The sequence below is a fragment of the Anabas testudineus genome, chromosome 16, assembly GCF_900324465.2.
Source record: "Anabas testudineus chromosome 16, fAnaTes1.2, whole genome shotgun sequence".
In the NCBI taxonomy this organism is placed as follows: domain Eukaryota; kingdom Metazoa; phylum Chordata; class Actinopteri; order Anabantiformes; family Anabantidae; genus Anabas; species Anabas testudineus.
The window spans coordinates 22,695,687-22,712,576 of NC_046625.1; the positions used below are offsets into that span (position 1 = coordinate 22,695,687).

Below are 16,890 nucleotides of genomic sequence, written 5' to 3' on the forward strand. Positions count from 1 at the left end.
TGGATAATGTGACATTGCGTTTCCTGGAGAGTCCTTATGGTTGCATTTGTTTAGAGGTCAACATATCTCAAGCAGCACTTCACTCTGCTGTGCAAATTCATTGGATTTGACCTCCCCGTGTACTTCACGTCTGCATTTCCTTTTTTTTTTCAACTTCTCACTCTCACTGTATGTAGGGTTTTACTTTTGATACACCAGGATGTAGCCTGAGTCATCTTTCACTTCTCCATGACTGTTGAAAAGTTCAAAGCTGAAGGAACACCCAGAGCACAAAAGTCTTCCTGCCTCCTCTAAAACTTGGGAATCCAACCTAAAACCATCAAGTGAATCCCGTGTTGTGAGAGCATCTGTTATAAAGCATGTAATCAGTATATTTTAACGCCTGAATGTCAAAAAGTGGACGTTGGATGCAGAAGGTGTACTTACATCCCCCTGAAGGTCACTCCAATTATCTGTGATGGGAGTGCATCCTCATAGGTCTCTTTTCTATAAGAAGCATGCACATATGAATATGAATGAATATGGGAGTGGTGGGAGGAAGAAGGTAGTTGTCCAGTGCTCACAGTGGAGACGGTGATTTCAATGTCAATGTGGCAGAACACGATGAAGCCTTCATGAGGGAAGGGAAGTGGTGAATTTGCATCAGACATGCCCATAAGATATGGAGTGTGCTGACTAGCATTCCCATCTCACTAAACTGATGGTCCTATCCAACGTGAAATGCAATATTAGTTATTATTAGTGTTGTTTCTGGGTTTTATTCCTTCTGTCTTCACTTGTTTGCATTAAAACAGCTTAGGTTAAGTATGTTTTGTTTTTGAGATAAGACTAATTTTGCAATTATGTCAGCAAGTTTCATAGCAACGATTCATATACAACTGCATTTAAAACCAAGGAACATCCCTTTTGTCTTAATATTTCACTAAATTGTGTAGTGGGAGCCGTTGGTCTGGGCCAAAAAGTGGCTCTGCGAAGACCACAGCCAATGGCCTGCTAGCATGTACATTTGGTGCCTGCGTGAGAAGAAGTAACGGTTAACACCAGCGGGTGGTGGTGGTAGTCTGGATTCGTCATTCGGTAAGGGGAAAACGGAAGATGCAAGCAAACAAGTTTCTCTTCTCCTGATGTGATTCGCTAAGCTGAACAGCCAATCAGAGTGATCTTCCTCACAGACAGTGACTAGCGCCAATTTATCATGGTCAATCGACCTCCAACGTGGGTGCGACTAGTGCCAACGATGCAGGACTCACAGCAAAAACTAGCCCGTCAGACACTCACAGCTGCTTCTCACCACTGTCGTCCCAAAATATGTGCAGAGGAAATGGCCTGTTTTCTAGCTTCTCCACAAAATACACAGCTTCTATTCTCTTTATGTTACATTCAGATGCATAAACCATCAAACACCCACGGTTGCAATGCATTTATAGTTCCTTATTTTGCTTAATGAGCTGCTCAAAGTGTAAACAGGCATTGTTGGAGTGGGTGTTTGTGGTGCAGTGTCTGTAATGCACATGAAGTGGAATGAGTCAGTACACAGGACAGATCAGCAAAAACAGAACAACCTCAACCTGCAGGCCATGACGTGTCTTTCCCTTCTTGTATCCTTCACAAACAGTGTGAATGTTATAGTGGAGTGTGTTCACGATTATGAGGGAGAGCCATATATAGGCAGGTGAAAACAAAGTTTATATGGATCTGTCCTGACCTCCGAAAGAGAGAGAAAAGCAAACAGGCCAGAGTTTATTAGATTACTACTGATCTCTGGTGATGGACTGCCCTTCCAGGCACAAAGACACAAGGAACAGAAAGACTGATCTTCAGCTCAATACTGCCACCAAGTGGAAAGAACATAACAAAATCAACACTCCCTGCTTTGGTTTTAACTGCAGGAGCTACTGCAAAATACCGAGAATATTTGCAGATTTATTTATTATTTATTATCATTCATTTAATTCATGTTATATTCAGTGTGACACTTCAAGAGCAAGAAATCCAACTGTACTGTTGGGACTATGATTAATTAACATGGATACAGGATTAACAGGATAAAAAGGGCTGTGTGGTTTGCGCACTGCTGTCCAACACAGACATGATGGGCAGATGATCACAAATGGTAAATAATCCACAGGTAAAGTTGAAGGTATCTACCTTTTACAGTACGAAATACACTATTGCTCAGAAGTTTGGAATCACTTGTAGATGTCTGTTTTTCAAAGAAAAACAAATTTTCATGAAATTCACAAACAATTTTATCTATTTCACAAACAATTGAAATTTTTAAAGAATGATTTACATTTTTGAATAGAGGCTTGTTATTAACAATTGTCAGTCCTCTGCATCCGTCTCCTGGTATGGCTGCTAATTCAAGTTAATTATTATCTAAGGCTAATTAATTATGAGAAAACTCTTTTGCAATTCTGTTGCTCAGCTGAGAACAGATGAACTAATGGAGCAAACAAGGGAGCATGGCATGGTTTCGTATCTGAACATCAGCAGCTGTTTGTTTACAGGTTCCAATAGGTACCAACAGACAGGAAGAAAAAACTTTCATTAAAGACCCTTCAGCCTATTGTTGTCTTTAGAAAGGAAGGCTACTCAATGCTGAGAAAATGCAAGGACACTTACAATTTCTTATCATGCTGTTAACTACTCTCCTCAGAGAGCAGCACAAACTGGCTCTAACAGGGACAGAAAAATGAGTTGGAGGCCCCGACGAACAACTGTTTAAGAAGACAATTATGTGAGATTGTGTGGTTTAGGACATAAACGCCTCATTGGTCCTCAACTGGCAGCTGCACTAAATAGTACAAGTGAAACACCATCAAGAGTGATGAGGAAAGAGACCTTAAAGAGTTAATTTTCTTAATTGATCCCAATTTTCGAAAGGTTTAATTGATTGAGTGAATTGATCTGAATGAGTGAATGAATGATGGTGCTGTGGCTAAAAAGAGGAAAGCTCAGCTCTACAGAATGTCACATCAACATTAAAATAAACATAATAATCATTCAGATAACTGCAGGTTGTAGACATCAAACACTGACTCCCACTCACTTGCACTGAGGCGTCTGGCTGCAGACCCCCCCCCCTGCAAATGATCAGCTTTGATTGGTTTAGCATTTGTTATGACGCATTTTTTTCTGGCCAATCAGGTCGATCTTGTCACCCGGGTGTTGTCGCGGGAACTCCGAGACTCATAACAACAAACCGAGGAAGGAGCTAATTCATCAAGTGTTCACGACGGAGAGCTGCTAAAGTTGAGGCTTCGGTGTGAGTCTGTTGACACAAGGCAGATGGGTGTACGCTCATGAAATGCGTAGTGCATTATTCCGCATGTAAGTGGGGGAGTTAGGTTACTCTTCTAGACAGTTAACGTTACCAGTTGAAGAGATTAACAACATGGTTACCGTCCGCGATATCATAGTGCTAAAAAACACCGGAAGTAAGAAAAGTATTTCTTCAAAACGCAACTGTCCCGCACGTTACTACTCTGTCCCTTGTATTACCCAACATTACGTGACACCCTGCCATAAATAATTTTTTACTCTTAATATGACAGCTGTGACGAAAAGAAAATTAACAAAAATTATATTTAAAAAAAATTAAACCTGACGCTCCTTATGCTAACGTATCACTTTATTTTGACAGCTATGACCGGAAGTAGTACCGTTTCTTCTCTATCTCCTGAACTTCTTGCAGACAACGTCCCGTTTTTATTTTTACTGTATGATAAAATACCAATTTCTTAACTATTAACATGAACAGCATAAGATGTTATACTGCGCAGCACCTTATTTCTGTTAAATGTCACCATCTGACTAACATCTACTAATGGTTTTAGCGACTGAGCTGACATGTAAAATGTAGACACATTTAAGATTCTTTAGTGTTTTCCACGACAAAAATCTAATTCAATGCTATACATATAAATTGCTTTCTCAGTTGGCTGATGGAAGTGACACTATGGCTCACAGGCTGACCAAGGAGGAGCTGGATGAACAGTTTGAGCTGTTCTTGAAAGAGGTAACGTGACATTATGTATGGACTACTGTTCATAGATCCATGAAGTCTAATAAGGGCTTCTTCAGTTGCACAGTATGAAATAAATCTTTCATCAATACATAAGTTAAGATACTTAAAAAGAGTCACAAGCAAGCAACCTGTGAATGAGTGATCTTGAAAGCCAGCACATCTGTCTGTTAGATCCAGACACCAACTTGTTTATTGCTAATGCTGAATGGTTGCAAATTTTTCTTAGTTAAAAGTAAAGTAAGCATTTACAAAGTAGCTGACCATTACTTAACATCACCATTTATCTGTAAGCTGAATCTAAAGTGTAGCAGGGCAAAGCTATTAAGATGGAACTGTTTTTGGCTGTTGGCTAGACACAAAAACGCACACAACACAATAACAGATGAGTGCTTAACATCCGAGGTTGAGACAAAAGGTGCTGAACATGATGGACATCATTTTCTGCAAGTCTGTTTCAGATGACTCGGTGGATTTGGGTGGATCTAAGAAGCAGCCTCATATTAAAGGCAGTCAGAAATCATCCCAGAAACCAACAGTGTCATGGTGGCAAGACGACGAACACAGTAGTGGAGAAACAGGGAGAGGTAATAAAGTAATAGTAATAAAAAGGTGTGGACAATCTGTTATTTAACATGCATCATGTTAGCCTTTTGCACTTGCAGAGTTTAAACTCTTATTGGATGTTGCATTGCAGTAAACTGTTGGAAGTCATCATAAAAGCAGTCTGTTGTAGAAAAATGTACTTCCACTCAACAAATTTGTCACCGTTAACTGTTACTGTTCTGATCTGTAAAATCAGACAGAAAAGAAAATCTGGTTTATATTTTGTTTGGTAATGATCTGTACCTCTGTGTTTTTCCTCTTTCCCCAGCTGAGACGGCCAAAAGCAGATTTATCAAGACCAAAAAGTCACAGCCTGAGAGCAAGGGTAAGAGCTAATTGAGCAAATGTCCTTCTACAGAGTGCTCAGAGATCTTTCAGACTGTGTCAACAATCAACATTAGGTGTCACAGTAGTGTTTCTAAGAGGTTTCTGTAAACACAGTCTCAGATGGTTCATCATTCAGTCCTGTGTGGCATAATTAACTGACCTATGCCTTATTTTACTTTAGCTAAACTTCTGATTTAGTCTTTTACTGTCACCATGCAACAGAATGAAAATAGTGATCTCAGCTTGTTACTACAACCTGTTAACAACAAAGACTTGCGTACTGCATACTTCAGACGTCACATTCTAATTGCACTGGATTTAATTGGACAGTAGTACACCAGTGTTACTAATCCTCTTTTTCTTCATGCTGTCTGAAGTTGCCAGCGTAGAGCCCTCTTATAAGCCGGTCCCCAAACCTCGCTGCAAAGCTCTGGAAAAAACGGTTCAGTCAGACAAGACTTGCAAAGACACAGTTTCTGAAGTTTCCAAAACTGTGGCAAAAGCAAGAACTCCATTTGAGGACTCAGGCTCCAACATTCTGAGCAGTTCTGCTGATGAAAGTGTCCATTATGCACCAGGAGAGAGCAGCTCTGATGAGACACATTCTAATGATACTGATAGACACTCCAAGGGGGACAGTGAAGATGGTAACTTTATTCAGATCTCCCACCCATTGGTAGTGCTGCATTAGGTCCTCCACAATAGAATAGTAGACATCACTAGCACCACTAGTTCTCTTGTTTGTCTTTGTCTGTATTAAGTGTTTTGTTCTCCTAAACAGTGACAGTCTTGTTTGTTTGATGACTGATACACATATTAAACCAGTATATATCATCATCACTGTGAGATAATTAGTTGTGATATTTTTATAAAGGGCCTAATGGAAGTTCTTTCTAAATGAGGCTAAAAATTCCTATTTAATTTTCCAAACTTACCTTAAAGCTACAATATGCAACTTTATAGAATCAAGCTACCCTCCGCATGAGATTCAAAATGAATCCAGTGTTCTGCTAAATTGGGCCCAGCCCTATGATATTAGTGTTATAAAATTCTAATAGATAAAAACATACAAATCTTACCAGCCATGCAGAAATAGTTGGACTTCTCTAAAAGCAAATGTAAGTCTTCTGTCTTCAGTAGTGGTACATGATGTACATGTTCATTCTCACATCTCTTGAAACAGTAACACTCTTTCGATAGCACTTTGCTTTGATGTTGTTTCTTCTTGACTTAGATTTTGTTTGCTTGCCTTGTTCCTCACAAGTCGCTTTGGATAAAAGCGTCTGCTAAATGACTAAATGTAAATGTAAATGTTAGTTATATTCCTTCATTAGTTAGATTAGCTATGATAGCAAAGTCTTCATGTCCCACCTTAACTAACACATACTTGATTTACCCTTCTACTTAGAAAATGTATACTTTAATTTTGTCCAGGACTGCTGGGGTCTGAGAAGTCTTTCAGAGCACTTTTGAGGAAGTCTCTTGAAGAGGGGGACGAGTATCTAGAAGGTACTGGTTTGGAGAAAGAAGGACTGAATACAGTTGATCTCAGCAGAGACAATGCAGAGACAGAAGGTGAGTCAAGTCCAGGTTTGTTGTAATTTCCACATGTACTGTATGTTTGACCATCGAAACAAAATGTAATTCCTCATGAGGCACAGTACATCACTTTGTAGTAGAAATATTCTCCAAAATTTGTCTTAACTTACACCAGTGCTGAGCTCTCCTCAAAGTTTTAGAGCACCCCTTTAACCAATCAGAGTGTTTTTTAGAACCTTATCAGAAACTTTTCAGCTTGGCTTGTTGATTTTGCTGCTTCTTATTTAATGACACAATTCAATTCAATTTCAATTTTCAATTTTATTTGTATAGCGCCAAATCACAACAGAAATCACCCCAAGGCACTTTACAGTGTTTAAGGTTTAAGACCTTACAAAGTATAATTGTTTACAGAATTATATAGAAAACCCAACAATCCCATTTGAGCAAGCTTTAGGCAACAGTGGAGAGGAAAAACTCTCTTTAGAGGAAGAAACCCCCAGCAGAACAAGGCTCATGGTGGGCGGCCATGAGCCTTGTTCTGCTGTGGTGATTGGAAAGAGGAGAGAGAAAAGAACAGCAGACAACAAAAACAACAACAAGCAGCAAAAACACTGGGCAGGTCAACTGGATTCTGGAGATGTACAGCTCCAGGTCGGGGATACCTGCAGAAAAGTACAGAGACTAATATGTGAAGGGCTGAAGGTAGAGGGAGGGCTGCATTGATTTTAAGTCACTGTACAGCAGCATTTTGGAGTGTTCCACAAACCTATATGAATCTGAGCTTCTGAAGTCCATGTGTGCTCTCTTGATATGTGTCTGCAGACTTAGTGATGGCACCCGCTGTGAAAAGGATGAGTGTGGGCTTGGACACTCTGGAGGAGGAAGAAGAGAAAGCCAGGTTTTTTGCCCAACTTGAAGCAGGTTCCTCATCAATTATAGATTATTCTAAGCTCAACAGAGAGCTGGACTCTACAAGTTCTACTATTGGTACTAACCTCAGGTATGGTATTTGCCTTGGTCTGATATTAAGTACCATTTTCTTCCACTTACCCTAAAACAAGAATGTTCCCTCCAGGAAACCTGAGGAAGCAGTGGAGCAGAGTGATGATGATCAAAGGAAGACCAAAGATACAGAAGCCGTCCAGACCTCCCCAGGTAAAAATGATGAGTCCTCTGGAAGCCTATTTGTTTTTTACTCAGTCAGTACCTCTCTGCACATCAGGTAATTTCTCTCTTTGCTTTTCCAGGCTCGCCACACTATAGTGAGGATTTTGAGGACGAGGGGAACATGAAAGAGCCACTGGAGGAGGTTAGAAGTATAATGATCATCTTAGTGACAGTATTCCTCAGTGTGAGAACACTATGTAAGATAAATAATAGTCACACATAGACACATTATGCCCACTTACCTGCAAATGCAGAACTTTAGTCTTGATAACATAATATATTAACATACTTATTTTTAGATGTGCAGTCATTACATGAGTAATCGCATAGTGATGACATGCTCAACACTCAACAATGTTATTTTTGAAATTATATAGACAACCATTGCATTGCTGTTCTGGTAATTCATGTTTTAATATGTTTTTCAGAAGTCTAAGTTGTCTCCAATTCTCGCCAAAGGTAAGAAAAAACACATTATATGTTACTGAGGTCTTGGGTGGGGAAATATACACCAATTGATTACAGATACAGTGTCTCAATCTTAAGGCAATTAATCTGAACACAGCATTTATACCATTGTACGGTACAGTATACTGCACTACATGTTAATGCCCTGCAAGTACCTGTAATTTGCCTGACTTAATTGTTGTCTCAGTCTCTCTATATGATTCTTTGGACGACACTGGTGGAGGAGACAGGAAGAAGGACACTGAAGAATCACTGGACAGAGGTAATATAAGCATGTTGGGTCAAGTAAGAGAAATGTCTCAGAATATAGAATATTAGTATAAAATAACCAACAACAGACACTGTGATGCAGTCCTAATGTCAGTCCACCAACTATTCCTGCTACTTCTTTACGGTTTAGCTTTTTGAATGAGACTGGTCCTTCTAACAAATCAGAGAACATCAAATGTGTAGGTAGGAGCTAACGGGCAAGAAAAGAGACTGAAAAGAGAAAAAATGAATATTTATAACGACCCCGATTTCATCAGATGGAGACAGCTAAACAGCTAGACAAGTAAATGTATACAGATTTGGTATTTGCTTAACCATAACATTTAAACTTTTTTTTTTTTTTTTAATTTGTTGTAATTTGAAATTTTTTGTAACTATTAATACCCAAAGGGTGCTACCACTAGTTTGATTCCTAGCAGCCTAGCATATTGTTGCTATAGGATTGGAACAGTGGACAGCTTAGTTCATGGACAACTACTGTACAGTATCAGCTATTGTGATTATTGTTCACCATCGGATCATTTAAAATTCATGTTGGATTGTATTTCTCTTTCCTGTGCAGGGCTGTCACATATACAGAGTGGCGGTTCAGAGATGGAGGCTCTTCACGAGGCATACAGACAGATCCATGTGGTTGAGGATTCAGATGACCATAGCCCCCATTACAGGCCAGTGTCTCCTTCGTCCCCTCCTCAGCATACGAGGCGGTCTCTTCAGCCTGCTTCTACCAACGAGTCAGGTCAGACACTGCACTAGTGTAACTGGCAGAATGATGAATATACACTCTAAAGACCACATCATAATAAAAGCAGAGGTCTTTGAAGTCAGCACTCAATTCAAGACTTGATCTTGAATCTTATGGCAAAGTTCTCTTTGTCTGGTAACCCCTGATTATGCTGTGGTTTTAGTATGCTTCAGTAATTGTTTAAAGGTCACAGTGTTACAGGCCACTGCGCTGGAGTTAGTGTGTTTGTGTTTGTATTTAGAGCTGCCCACTGCAGAAGAGCTGATGAAGCCCATCCGACCAGAGAAGGATCATATCAGAGGCTTCACTCTCCAGCCTGTCAGGTTAGAACAGCCAAATCAGATCATTAGTCTTATACTGTTATCAGAGCAACATGACCTCAAAGTCAGACCCACAGTGGTGCACAGTGATAAAGCTATTTTAATATAAACATCATTGATGGAGGAACAGGCTTGAACATCAACACCAGATCTAAATCACATTCACACTAGCTCAAATTATCCAGTTGATGAGAAAATATCTGCTCACCCTCTCCTCAGTTGGCATCTGTAGCCTGGCAGCTGTATCCAGGTTCTAACCATTAATAAAGACTATGAAATCACACACAGCTTGTGTTTAAGGTTTTAGTTTTTAATACCTACACATTCGTCTAACTCCTGGATTCACTCCACATTTTACAGTCATGTGGATCTTGAAAGGACTTTCTCAGTTGAGCCTCAAGTGGAGTCACAGCTGAAGAGACCAGGAAAGGCTGTTGGAGAGACAAATGGAGTAAAGGGTTTGACTAGCCACCCATCCAGCTCCCCAGAGCCTCCCAGGCATGACCTGGTGTGGCGGATAAGAGAAGAAGTAGAGAAGCTGATGCAGGATCACCAGAACGCATCTTCTCATACGTCCTCTGAGGCAGGCAAAGCTAAGAAACAACCGGTGAGGCCAGCTTGTCCTAGTTGTTTATAGAATAGATTTAAAAGCATATTCATTAAAAGCAAAAATGTGTATTGTATTTGAGTGCAGAACAAAACTTTCTTTGTAATTTCAGCATCAGAATATATTTCACAGCTTAACATTTTGAGAAATGAGCACTTGGGACAGAAAAGGTTCCACCACATTTCTGTCAAACTTGATGAATTGTGGATATTTTTCCCAGGCCACACGAAGCTCCACCATTTCTCATCCTTCTACATCTCCACTGAGGAAACCCACTGTGGCTCCTGTTAGAGGCAGGAAAGTGCAGGGAAGAACAACAGTGACTTCTGGATTGACAGCCAAAACTCAGTCCTTTGTTTCCCGCAGCCCACAGTATCCACTGAGAACCAGTTTGACAAAGAGCCAGAGGAAAGATGATGACACAGGTTATTCACAGCAGTCTCACACAATTATTACCGAACTAAGCACAACTTAAGCACCTTTATTTCTAATGTCATGGTACTGAACATAATTTGTTTGATCAGCTGAGTCAGGTGTAAAGGTAAGCAGTGAGCTGTTGGCATCTGTTCAGTCCTTAGTGGCTGTTCTCCAACAGCAGATACACAGCAGCAGCCACCAGGATCCCGCAGATACACAGGAAGCTGCAGGTGCCCAACAAACCCAGCCGACACATCATCTCCTGAAGAGCAGTGTAAGAAAATACTTCACCTATGGCTGACATTGAAAATGAAAACCCTGCAAAAAGAACCTGAGAATGAGTTTAGTGGCTACAGACATCAGCATCTCCCCATGATCCTTTAAAAACTGAGTAACAACAATAAAGAACGTCCATGTCATCATTACAAATGTTAAGAAAAACCTGACCAGTCTACAGGGGCTTTGATGCTTTGCTTGATGATATTTGATGATTTGTCACTGTGCTAGTGAATCCTTTGACTCTTTGCAGCACCTGAGCATTTTGAAGATGAAAGAGAAAACGTCTTTTGCCATTGTGTATTGATTTTTAGAAGGACGAGGACAGCTCTGCAGTGGAGGAGCTGAGAGCCCAGCTGGCTCAGAAAGAGCAGCAGCTGCAGATGATGAAGGAAGACGCAAAGGAGCTCCACTCTATCAGACAGCAGAACTACCTACTGCAAAGCAAGGTGCCCTCACACACCTTCACAGCACAGGACCTTTCAAAGCAAAGCATGAATCCCAGTTGTTGCAATAACACATTCACTTTGTTATTCCTAGCTACTTGTCGAGGTGTCCTTGGACAAGACACTGAAACCTCGTAGTAGCGCCGATACGTACTGTCTGGCAGCTGTCATACCACAGTTTCCCTGTGAAGGGGATAAATAAAGTATATCATTATTATTATTTATGATTATCATTATTTGCCCTTGGTTGCATTCATAATCATCAACAAGACTCATACTCACATGTACGGCTAGCAGGCAATATTTTTCAGCCGTTTAAAGCCCAATGATGAGTATGTGATGTGTGGTACGAGCTGAAGAGCAGCAAATGGATTTAACTAGTGTGTGCTCACAATAGTGTGGGTCCATTCTATTATGTAAATACAACAAACCAGTTCAACAAGTTCATAAAAATGTCTTACTCACAGGAGAAGCAAGAAAAAGAACAAAAACATGGTTACAATAATTGGTTCACAATGAGTAACAGGAAATAGATGTGTGCCTGAAGACAAAGACAAATGAGTTCAGAAACACAGTTTGAATGCTCTGGGTTCAGAATTGTCCCTTTGTATCTTATCAACAACTATGTAGGAAAGGGGAGATGGTTGGTACTGAAGGCAAAAAAGGACTGAGAAGTATAGTAGTAACTAGTATCTCTAATTACTACTAGGGTTCTCCAGTTTATTTACTACATGGATTTATACTGAATAAACAGCATTTTCTTCCTCTTTTTTTTTTCTTTCACTCTTCAGCTGCGAAGTGCAGAAGAAGAAAGTCAGAAGAAGAGATTGGCCCAGGTTACAGACTCCACAACAGAGGAGAAGTTCCAACAGATTGATAAAGAAATTAAAGAGCAGGAGATGCTTATAAAAGGTTACCAGCAGGTTAGTTTACCCCTGACCTCCATCCATTTATTTATTTATTTGTAGTGTTCCAATTTGTAACAGGTTGTGGTGTAGATGCTCCCACCATTAAACTCAGCTGGCAGCAGACAGTTGGTGAGAGATCATGTTTTAGTTTCTGCGGGTAAGAGCGTGAATTTGTGCAGTATGGGACATTTTATTAACAAATGTGTGTCTTTCACTTACAACCTAAAAAAGTAAAATCATACAATAACATAATGCAATGATTTGTAAAGCTAATGAAGATATATTTTACTCACACTAGAACAGACTAGTTACACCACTCTGTCAAAAGCTGCATCTACAAACTGTCAAATAATTTTCGAATAATGTTCCTCAACATAAAATAGCATCTACAGTACATAATATCATCAAAAGATTCAGAGAATCTGGAATCTGGATTAAACATTCAGCTCTAAACATTAAAACCTTAAATCAGCATGTGATGTCAATGCTATGCCGAAGCTGTGTACAGGTTGAGTCTTGGAGACAGAGAGTAAGACGTACAACTACAGGGCAGAGAAAACAAAATCAATGATTTGCAAAAGATCAAACTTATCTTGATTGTGTGTCTAAGCTGGCTAAAGAGAGAAGAGCAATACTGTATGGAAAACAATGCAGTGATAAAGTAGTAGAACAGTAGAAGTAGAACTATAAAGCAGTAGAACAACAAACAGCTTTTTCTATGTGTTCTCGTGCTGTTCAACATCATTAAAACTACATTTATTTTAATAGGAGAATGAGAAGCTGTACTTGCAGCTGAAGGGCCAGCAGGCCAAAGGTAAAGCCAACGAGGAGGCCATGTTCAACGAAAACCAGAGGCTGCTGACTGAGCTGGCTTCCGCAAGGTAGGCTCAGCTTCAGAGCTGTTCTTGATGAACTGCTGCTTATGTACATCTTCCGAATATAAACCTGCATATACTATAGCTGGTTCTTTTCCATCATTACCAGGGAGCAGCTGAATAAAACCTCAAGGCCTGTGGGAAACGTGTGTCTAATGGATCACACTCAGCGCATAACAGACTTATTAGCACAAATCAATACATTTCAGGTGAGTACATACTGCTGCTGAAATACTGTCAGGATGAAGATCTCTTTCAGCTCAAAGTACATGTTTGTGTGCAGAGGAACGAGTCTAAGCTGTCTGACCACATCCGCACACTGAAGCAAGAAAAGCAGGCTCTGGAGGTAGACCTGCAGCTGATGAAGAAAGAGAGAGACCTGGCTAAGGCCCAGGTCACCTCCACCTCAGGTACGACTAGGTCCAGAACGGTGCTCTCAAAGATTTCTAGACTAATTTACTGCACATGCAGGAGTGAATGTGTTTTCATTGTGCACGTGTCAGGCGATAAGACATTTGAGATGCGCTTGCTGGAGGACAAGCACAAAGAAGAAGTGTCGGCACTGAGGAAGAAATTGCAGTGGTTCGCTGAGAACCAGGAGCTGCTGGACAAAGATGCTGGCAGACTGAAGGCTGCTACAGCAGAGATACATCGACTCAAAGAGCAGGTGAGGCTCTGCTCTCACAGCCTCTTTACTTTGGCTTAATGAACCTCTCTTGGTCACATAATGATAAATTACATTTTCTTCTCATGAGGAAAGCTTAACTAGTTGAGCTCAGCACTAGCGCTTAGTGAGCTGTGGTGTGTGGGCATCATCATGAGCCTGCAGCTGCTGAAAGACTAGGCCTTGTCCAGTTGTATCAGCACAATGCTGAAAGCACGTGTTGGATATACTGTAACAATGTGTAACTGTGTTTCAGGTTGAACAGCTGAAAGTGGAAGTGGGCAAAAGAAGCAGCGAGCAGCAGAGGAAGGCCAAAGATAAATCTGTGGATACAAAGAGGATGAGGGACCTAGAGCGACAGGTTTCTCACACAAACCAGCTAACTTGTTACATGTTACACTACTTTCCTTTACTGGTTTGTGTCTCTTCATTGCTAAAGGTTCTGTCTCTCTTCACCAGGTGAGGGAGCTGGAGCAGATACTAAGACACAGAAACCCAAACTCTCTTCCTGCTCTGATCTACGCCGCAGCCAGTGCCGGCAGTCAGGAGAACGCTGGCGCTCCCACAGCGTCTCCACCTGGACGGGTTACTGCTCTGCTGGAGCGCAGGATTCAGCGTCTGGAGGCTGAGCTGGAGAGCCACGACGAGGAGGCCAAACACAGCCTGAGGGCCATGGAACAGCAGTTCCACAGGATCAAGGTATAATAACTTCTCCACTTAAGTGAGTTTTCTGATCATCATTCATTTACTGTTTTAGTTCACTTTCCCTGTTCTTACTAGTGTCTATACACTAAACTGCACTATTTAGCAGCTGTAGCCAGCAGCACGTGTCAATGCAACCAAAACATACCATTTCGGTAGAAATGCTTTAAGCTAAGTAAACAATCTGTGTGTATTCTGTTGGTTAAGCAGAGAACCAGGAGCTCTGCATCTGCCTAACCTGTGTTTGTGTGCTTTGTTTAGCTCCGCTACGAGCAGCGGATCTCGGAGCTGGAGCTGGAGCTGCAACAGAAGCAGCAGGTTGACGTAACAACAGCTGAGACTGAGCCAAGGGTGTCTCGGGTTCAGAGTCTGGAGGAAGAGCTACAGCTGTTGAAGGAAACCTACCAGCAGAAAGAGAAAGGTCTGTGTGACCAGATCGAGGCTCTCCAGCAGCAGCTCAAACACAAGGTCTGTACAGGAGGAGCTGCTATTACAATGTTTAAGCTGATTCAATTGCACAAAATGTTTTAACTTTAGGCTCAGTTCAGCTAAAGCCAAAGATGGAAAATGCCTGTTTGTACATACTGATGTAATCTCCATCCCCCTGCTGGTCCAGCAAAGTCCAGGTCGACACCAGCGTCAGGCCGAGGCAGCCTTTGGCGTTCGGATAGAGCGCTTAAACCAAGAGCTCACTGCCAAGACACGAACCATTCAGGAGCTGAGCCGCACTGTGGCGAGGCTGCAGAAGGAGAGGACAAGTGTACCGCCTGTCCCCAGTCCACGGCCAGAAACCCGGTCAGCAGAGACCAGACGACAGCCCTGCCCGACCAAGACATGTGGAGGGGAAGAAACTTTCCCAGCTGCTCAGTACGAGAAGACGTACCAGCCCACTGTCTTTGCAGGTGGGAATGTGGACTTCTGCATGATAGAGAGGCAGAATAAGCAATGAATTAATAACATGAAGCTGGTCATGCTTTAAATGTCGAGCATTGCTTTATATGCAATGCTATATTTACTTATGTTTTATGCTGCTGCTGTAGCTGAAAATAGCTGAGTCCATAGTTGTTGGTGTTCATTTGTTACCAGGGAGCCATATCTCAGAGGTCCTGCAGGAGAACGAGACTCTGAGGCAGCGTCTGGAGCTGCTGCAGGTGCAGAGCGAGCAGGAGAGAGAGGCATTAAAGGCCGAGGCTGCACGAGCGAAAGAGGAGCTGCACAGGTACGTGAGCATGGTAACAGACATTATCTGTGGAGAGCGAATGTGAGTAAACAGCTGGATATCATGTGTTTAGGATGAAGGAGCACTCTGCAGAGCAGATCTCTTCTATGAAGGAAGAACAGCTCAGGGTGCTGGACCACCTCCGGGCCACCTACGCCCTAGAACACTCGTCCTCAAAGGTTGCTGAACTGACCAATGAGCTCAACACTCAGAAGGTACAGGAACACTGACCAACCAGCTTCATACTATCTTCAGACATCCTGAGAGATGTTTCTGTTGCTTGAAACTGTTCTAAACATTAACCTGCAGATAATGGTGAAACATTTGCAAGAGCAGCTAACAGAGCTGCAGGGAGCTAAAGATGCACTGGCAATATCCAGGACTCGAGAGGACGCTCTGCAGAAGCAGGTACTGCTTTTTTTTTTTTTTTTTTTTTTTTTTCAGTTAGTGGTGAGCAATATCAACTTAAAATTATATTGCAATATTACCATATGACAACCGTTGAAATTGGCAGGAGGATACAATATAGCATAGCCTTACTATCAATTTAATAAAAATTTTAGGACAACCTAAAAAAACAAACGGTGCCCTGTTTCATATTTTTACTTTCTCCATGTTCTGTGTAGCTGACCAAACTGCTGATGGAGCTGAAGGAAGCTAAAGAAGCTCAGAGCTCTGAGGTGAAACTCCTGTGTAGCCTGGAGAGGAAGCTCCTCAACATGGAGTTCAGACACCAGCACAGAGAGAAGGAGCTGCAGCAGGTAGGAACGACCTCCTGCTTATGTGAAGCTGAGGACATGGTTTGAATTGTTCTGAGCCACAGACTGATGATAGACCTTCTCCTGTTGAGGATAAGGCTAAACCTAACCTAACCTCTAAAGTGTCCCTCCCTCTGGTTCTAGGTGATAAGTGGCTCGTGGCAAACTCCAGAGGCCAATCAGCAGTCAGAGGTGGAGCGCTGGAGGCGTCTCGCTCAGGACAAGAGCAAAGAACTGGAAGCTTTCCGTCTGGAGCTGGACTCCATTCTGGACATCCTGAGACACCTCCAAAAACAGGGAGTGGTTTTCCACGCTCCTGACCACCAGCAAGTCCCCAGGGGAGCTCAAACCCTCATAGGCGTCAGTGGAAGATGAGAAATAATAACCGTGTAATAAATCTGAAGATGGACATTTCAAAGATGGACAGAACGTCTTAATACATACACTACCTGTGTCTGATGTTTAATATAACAATTTGTTTTTTTGTAGTTTCTTTCTGTTTTTTATTAAAATAATTGTAAGTTATCTAAAAGTTGTAAAAATAAA

General features: G+C 41.5%; 1 protein-coding gene across 2 annotated transcripts; it reads left to right on the plus strand.

The window, feature by feature from the left end:
• Positions 1–3,191: 3,191 nt before the first annotated feature.
• LOC113170863 (centrosomal protein of 162 kDa-like) lies at positions 3,192–16,890 on the plus strand. 2 transcript variants are annotated; one of them, XM_026373155.1, is made up of 30 exons: positions 3,192–3,333; positions 3,941–4,021; positions 4,479–4,614; positions 4,902–4,958; positions 6,395–6,535; positions 7,325–7,502; positions 7,578–7,657; positions 7,750–7,811; positions 8,098–8,128; positions 8,325–8,399; positions 8,970–9,146; positions 9,394–9,475; positions 9,833–10,079; positions 10,300–10,504; positions 10,604–10,770; positions 11,087–11,221; positions 12,010–12,141; positions 12,895–13,007; positions 13,111–13,210; positions 13,285–13,411; positions 13,505–13,668; positions 13,922–14,026; positions 14,125–14,364; positions 14,629–14,835; positions 14,984–15,269; positions 15,454–15,586; positions 15,660–15,801; positions 15,896–15,994; positions 16,213–16,347; positions 16,489–16,890. In XM_026373155.1, the coding sequence occupies exons 2-30, from the start codon at positions 3,962–3,964 to the stop codon at positions 16,717–16,719; spliced, it is 4,047 nt and encodes a 1,348-aa protein (XP_026228940.1). In that variant the 5' UTR covers positions 3,192–3,333; positions 3,941–3,961; the 3' UTR covers positions 16,720–16,890. The 2 variants fall into 2 exon arrangements, with proteins under 2 accessions (XP_026228940.1, XP_026228941.1); XM_026373156.1 differs by having other exon boundaries at positions 4,479–4,608.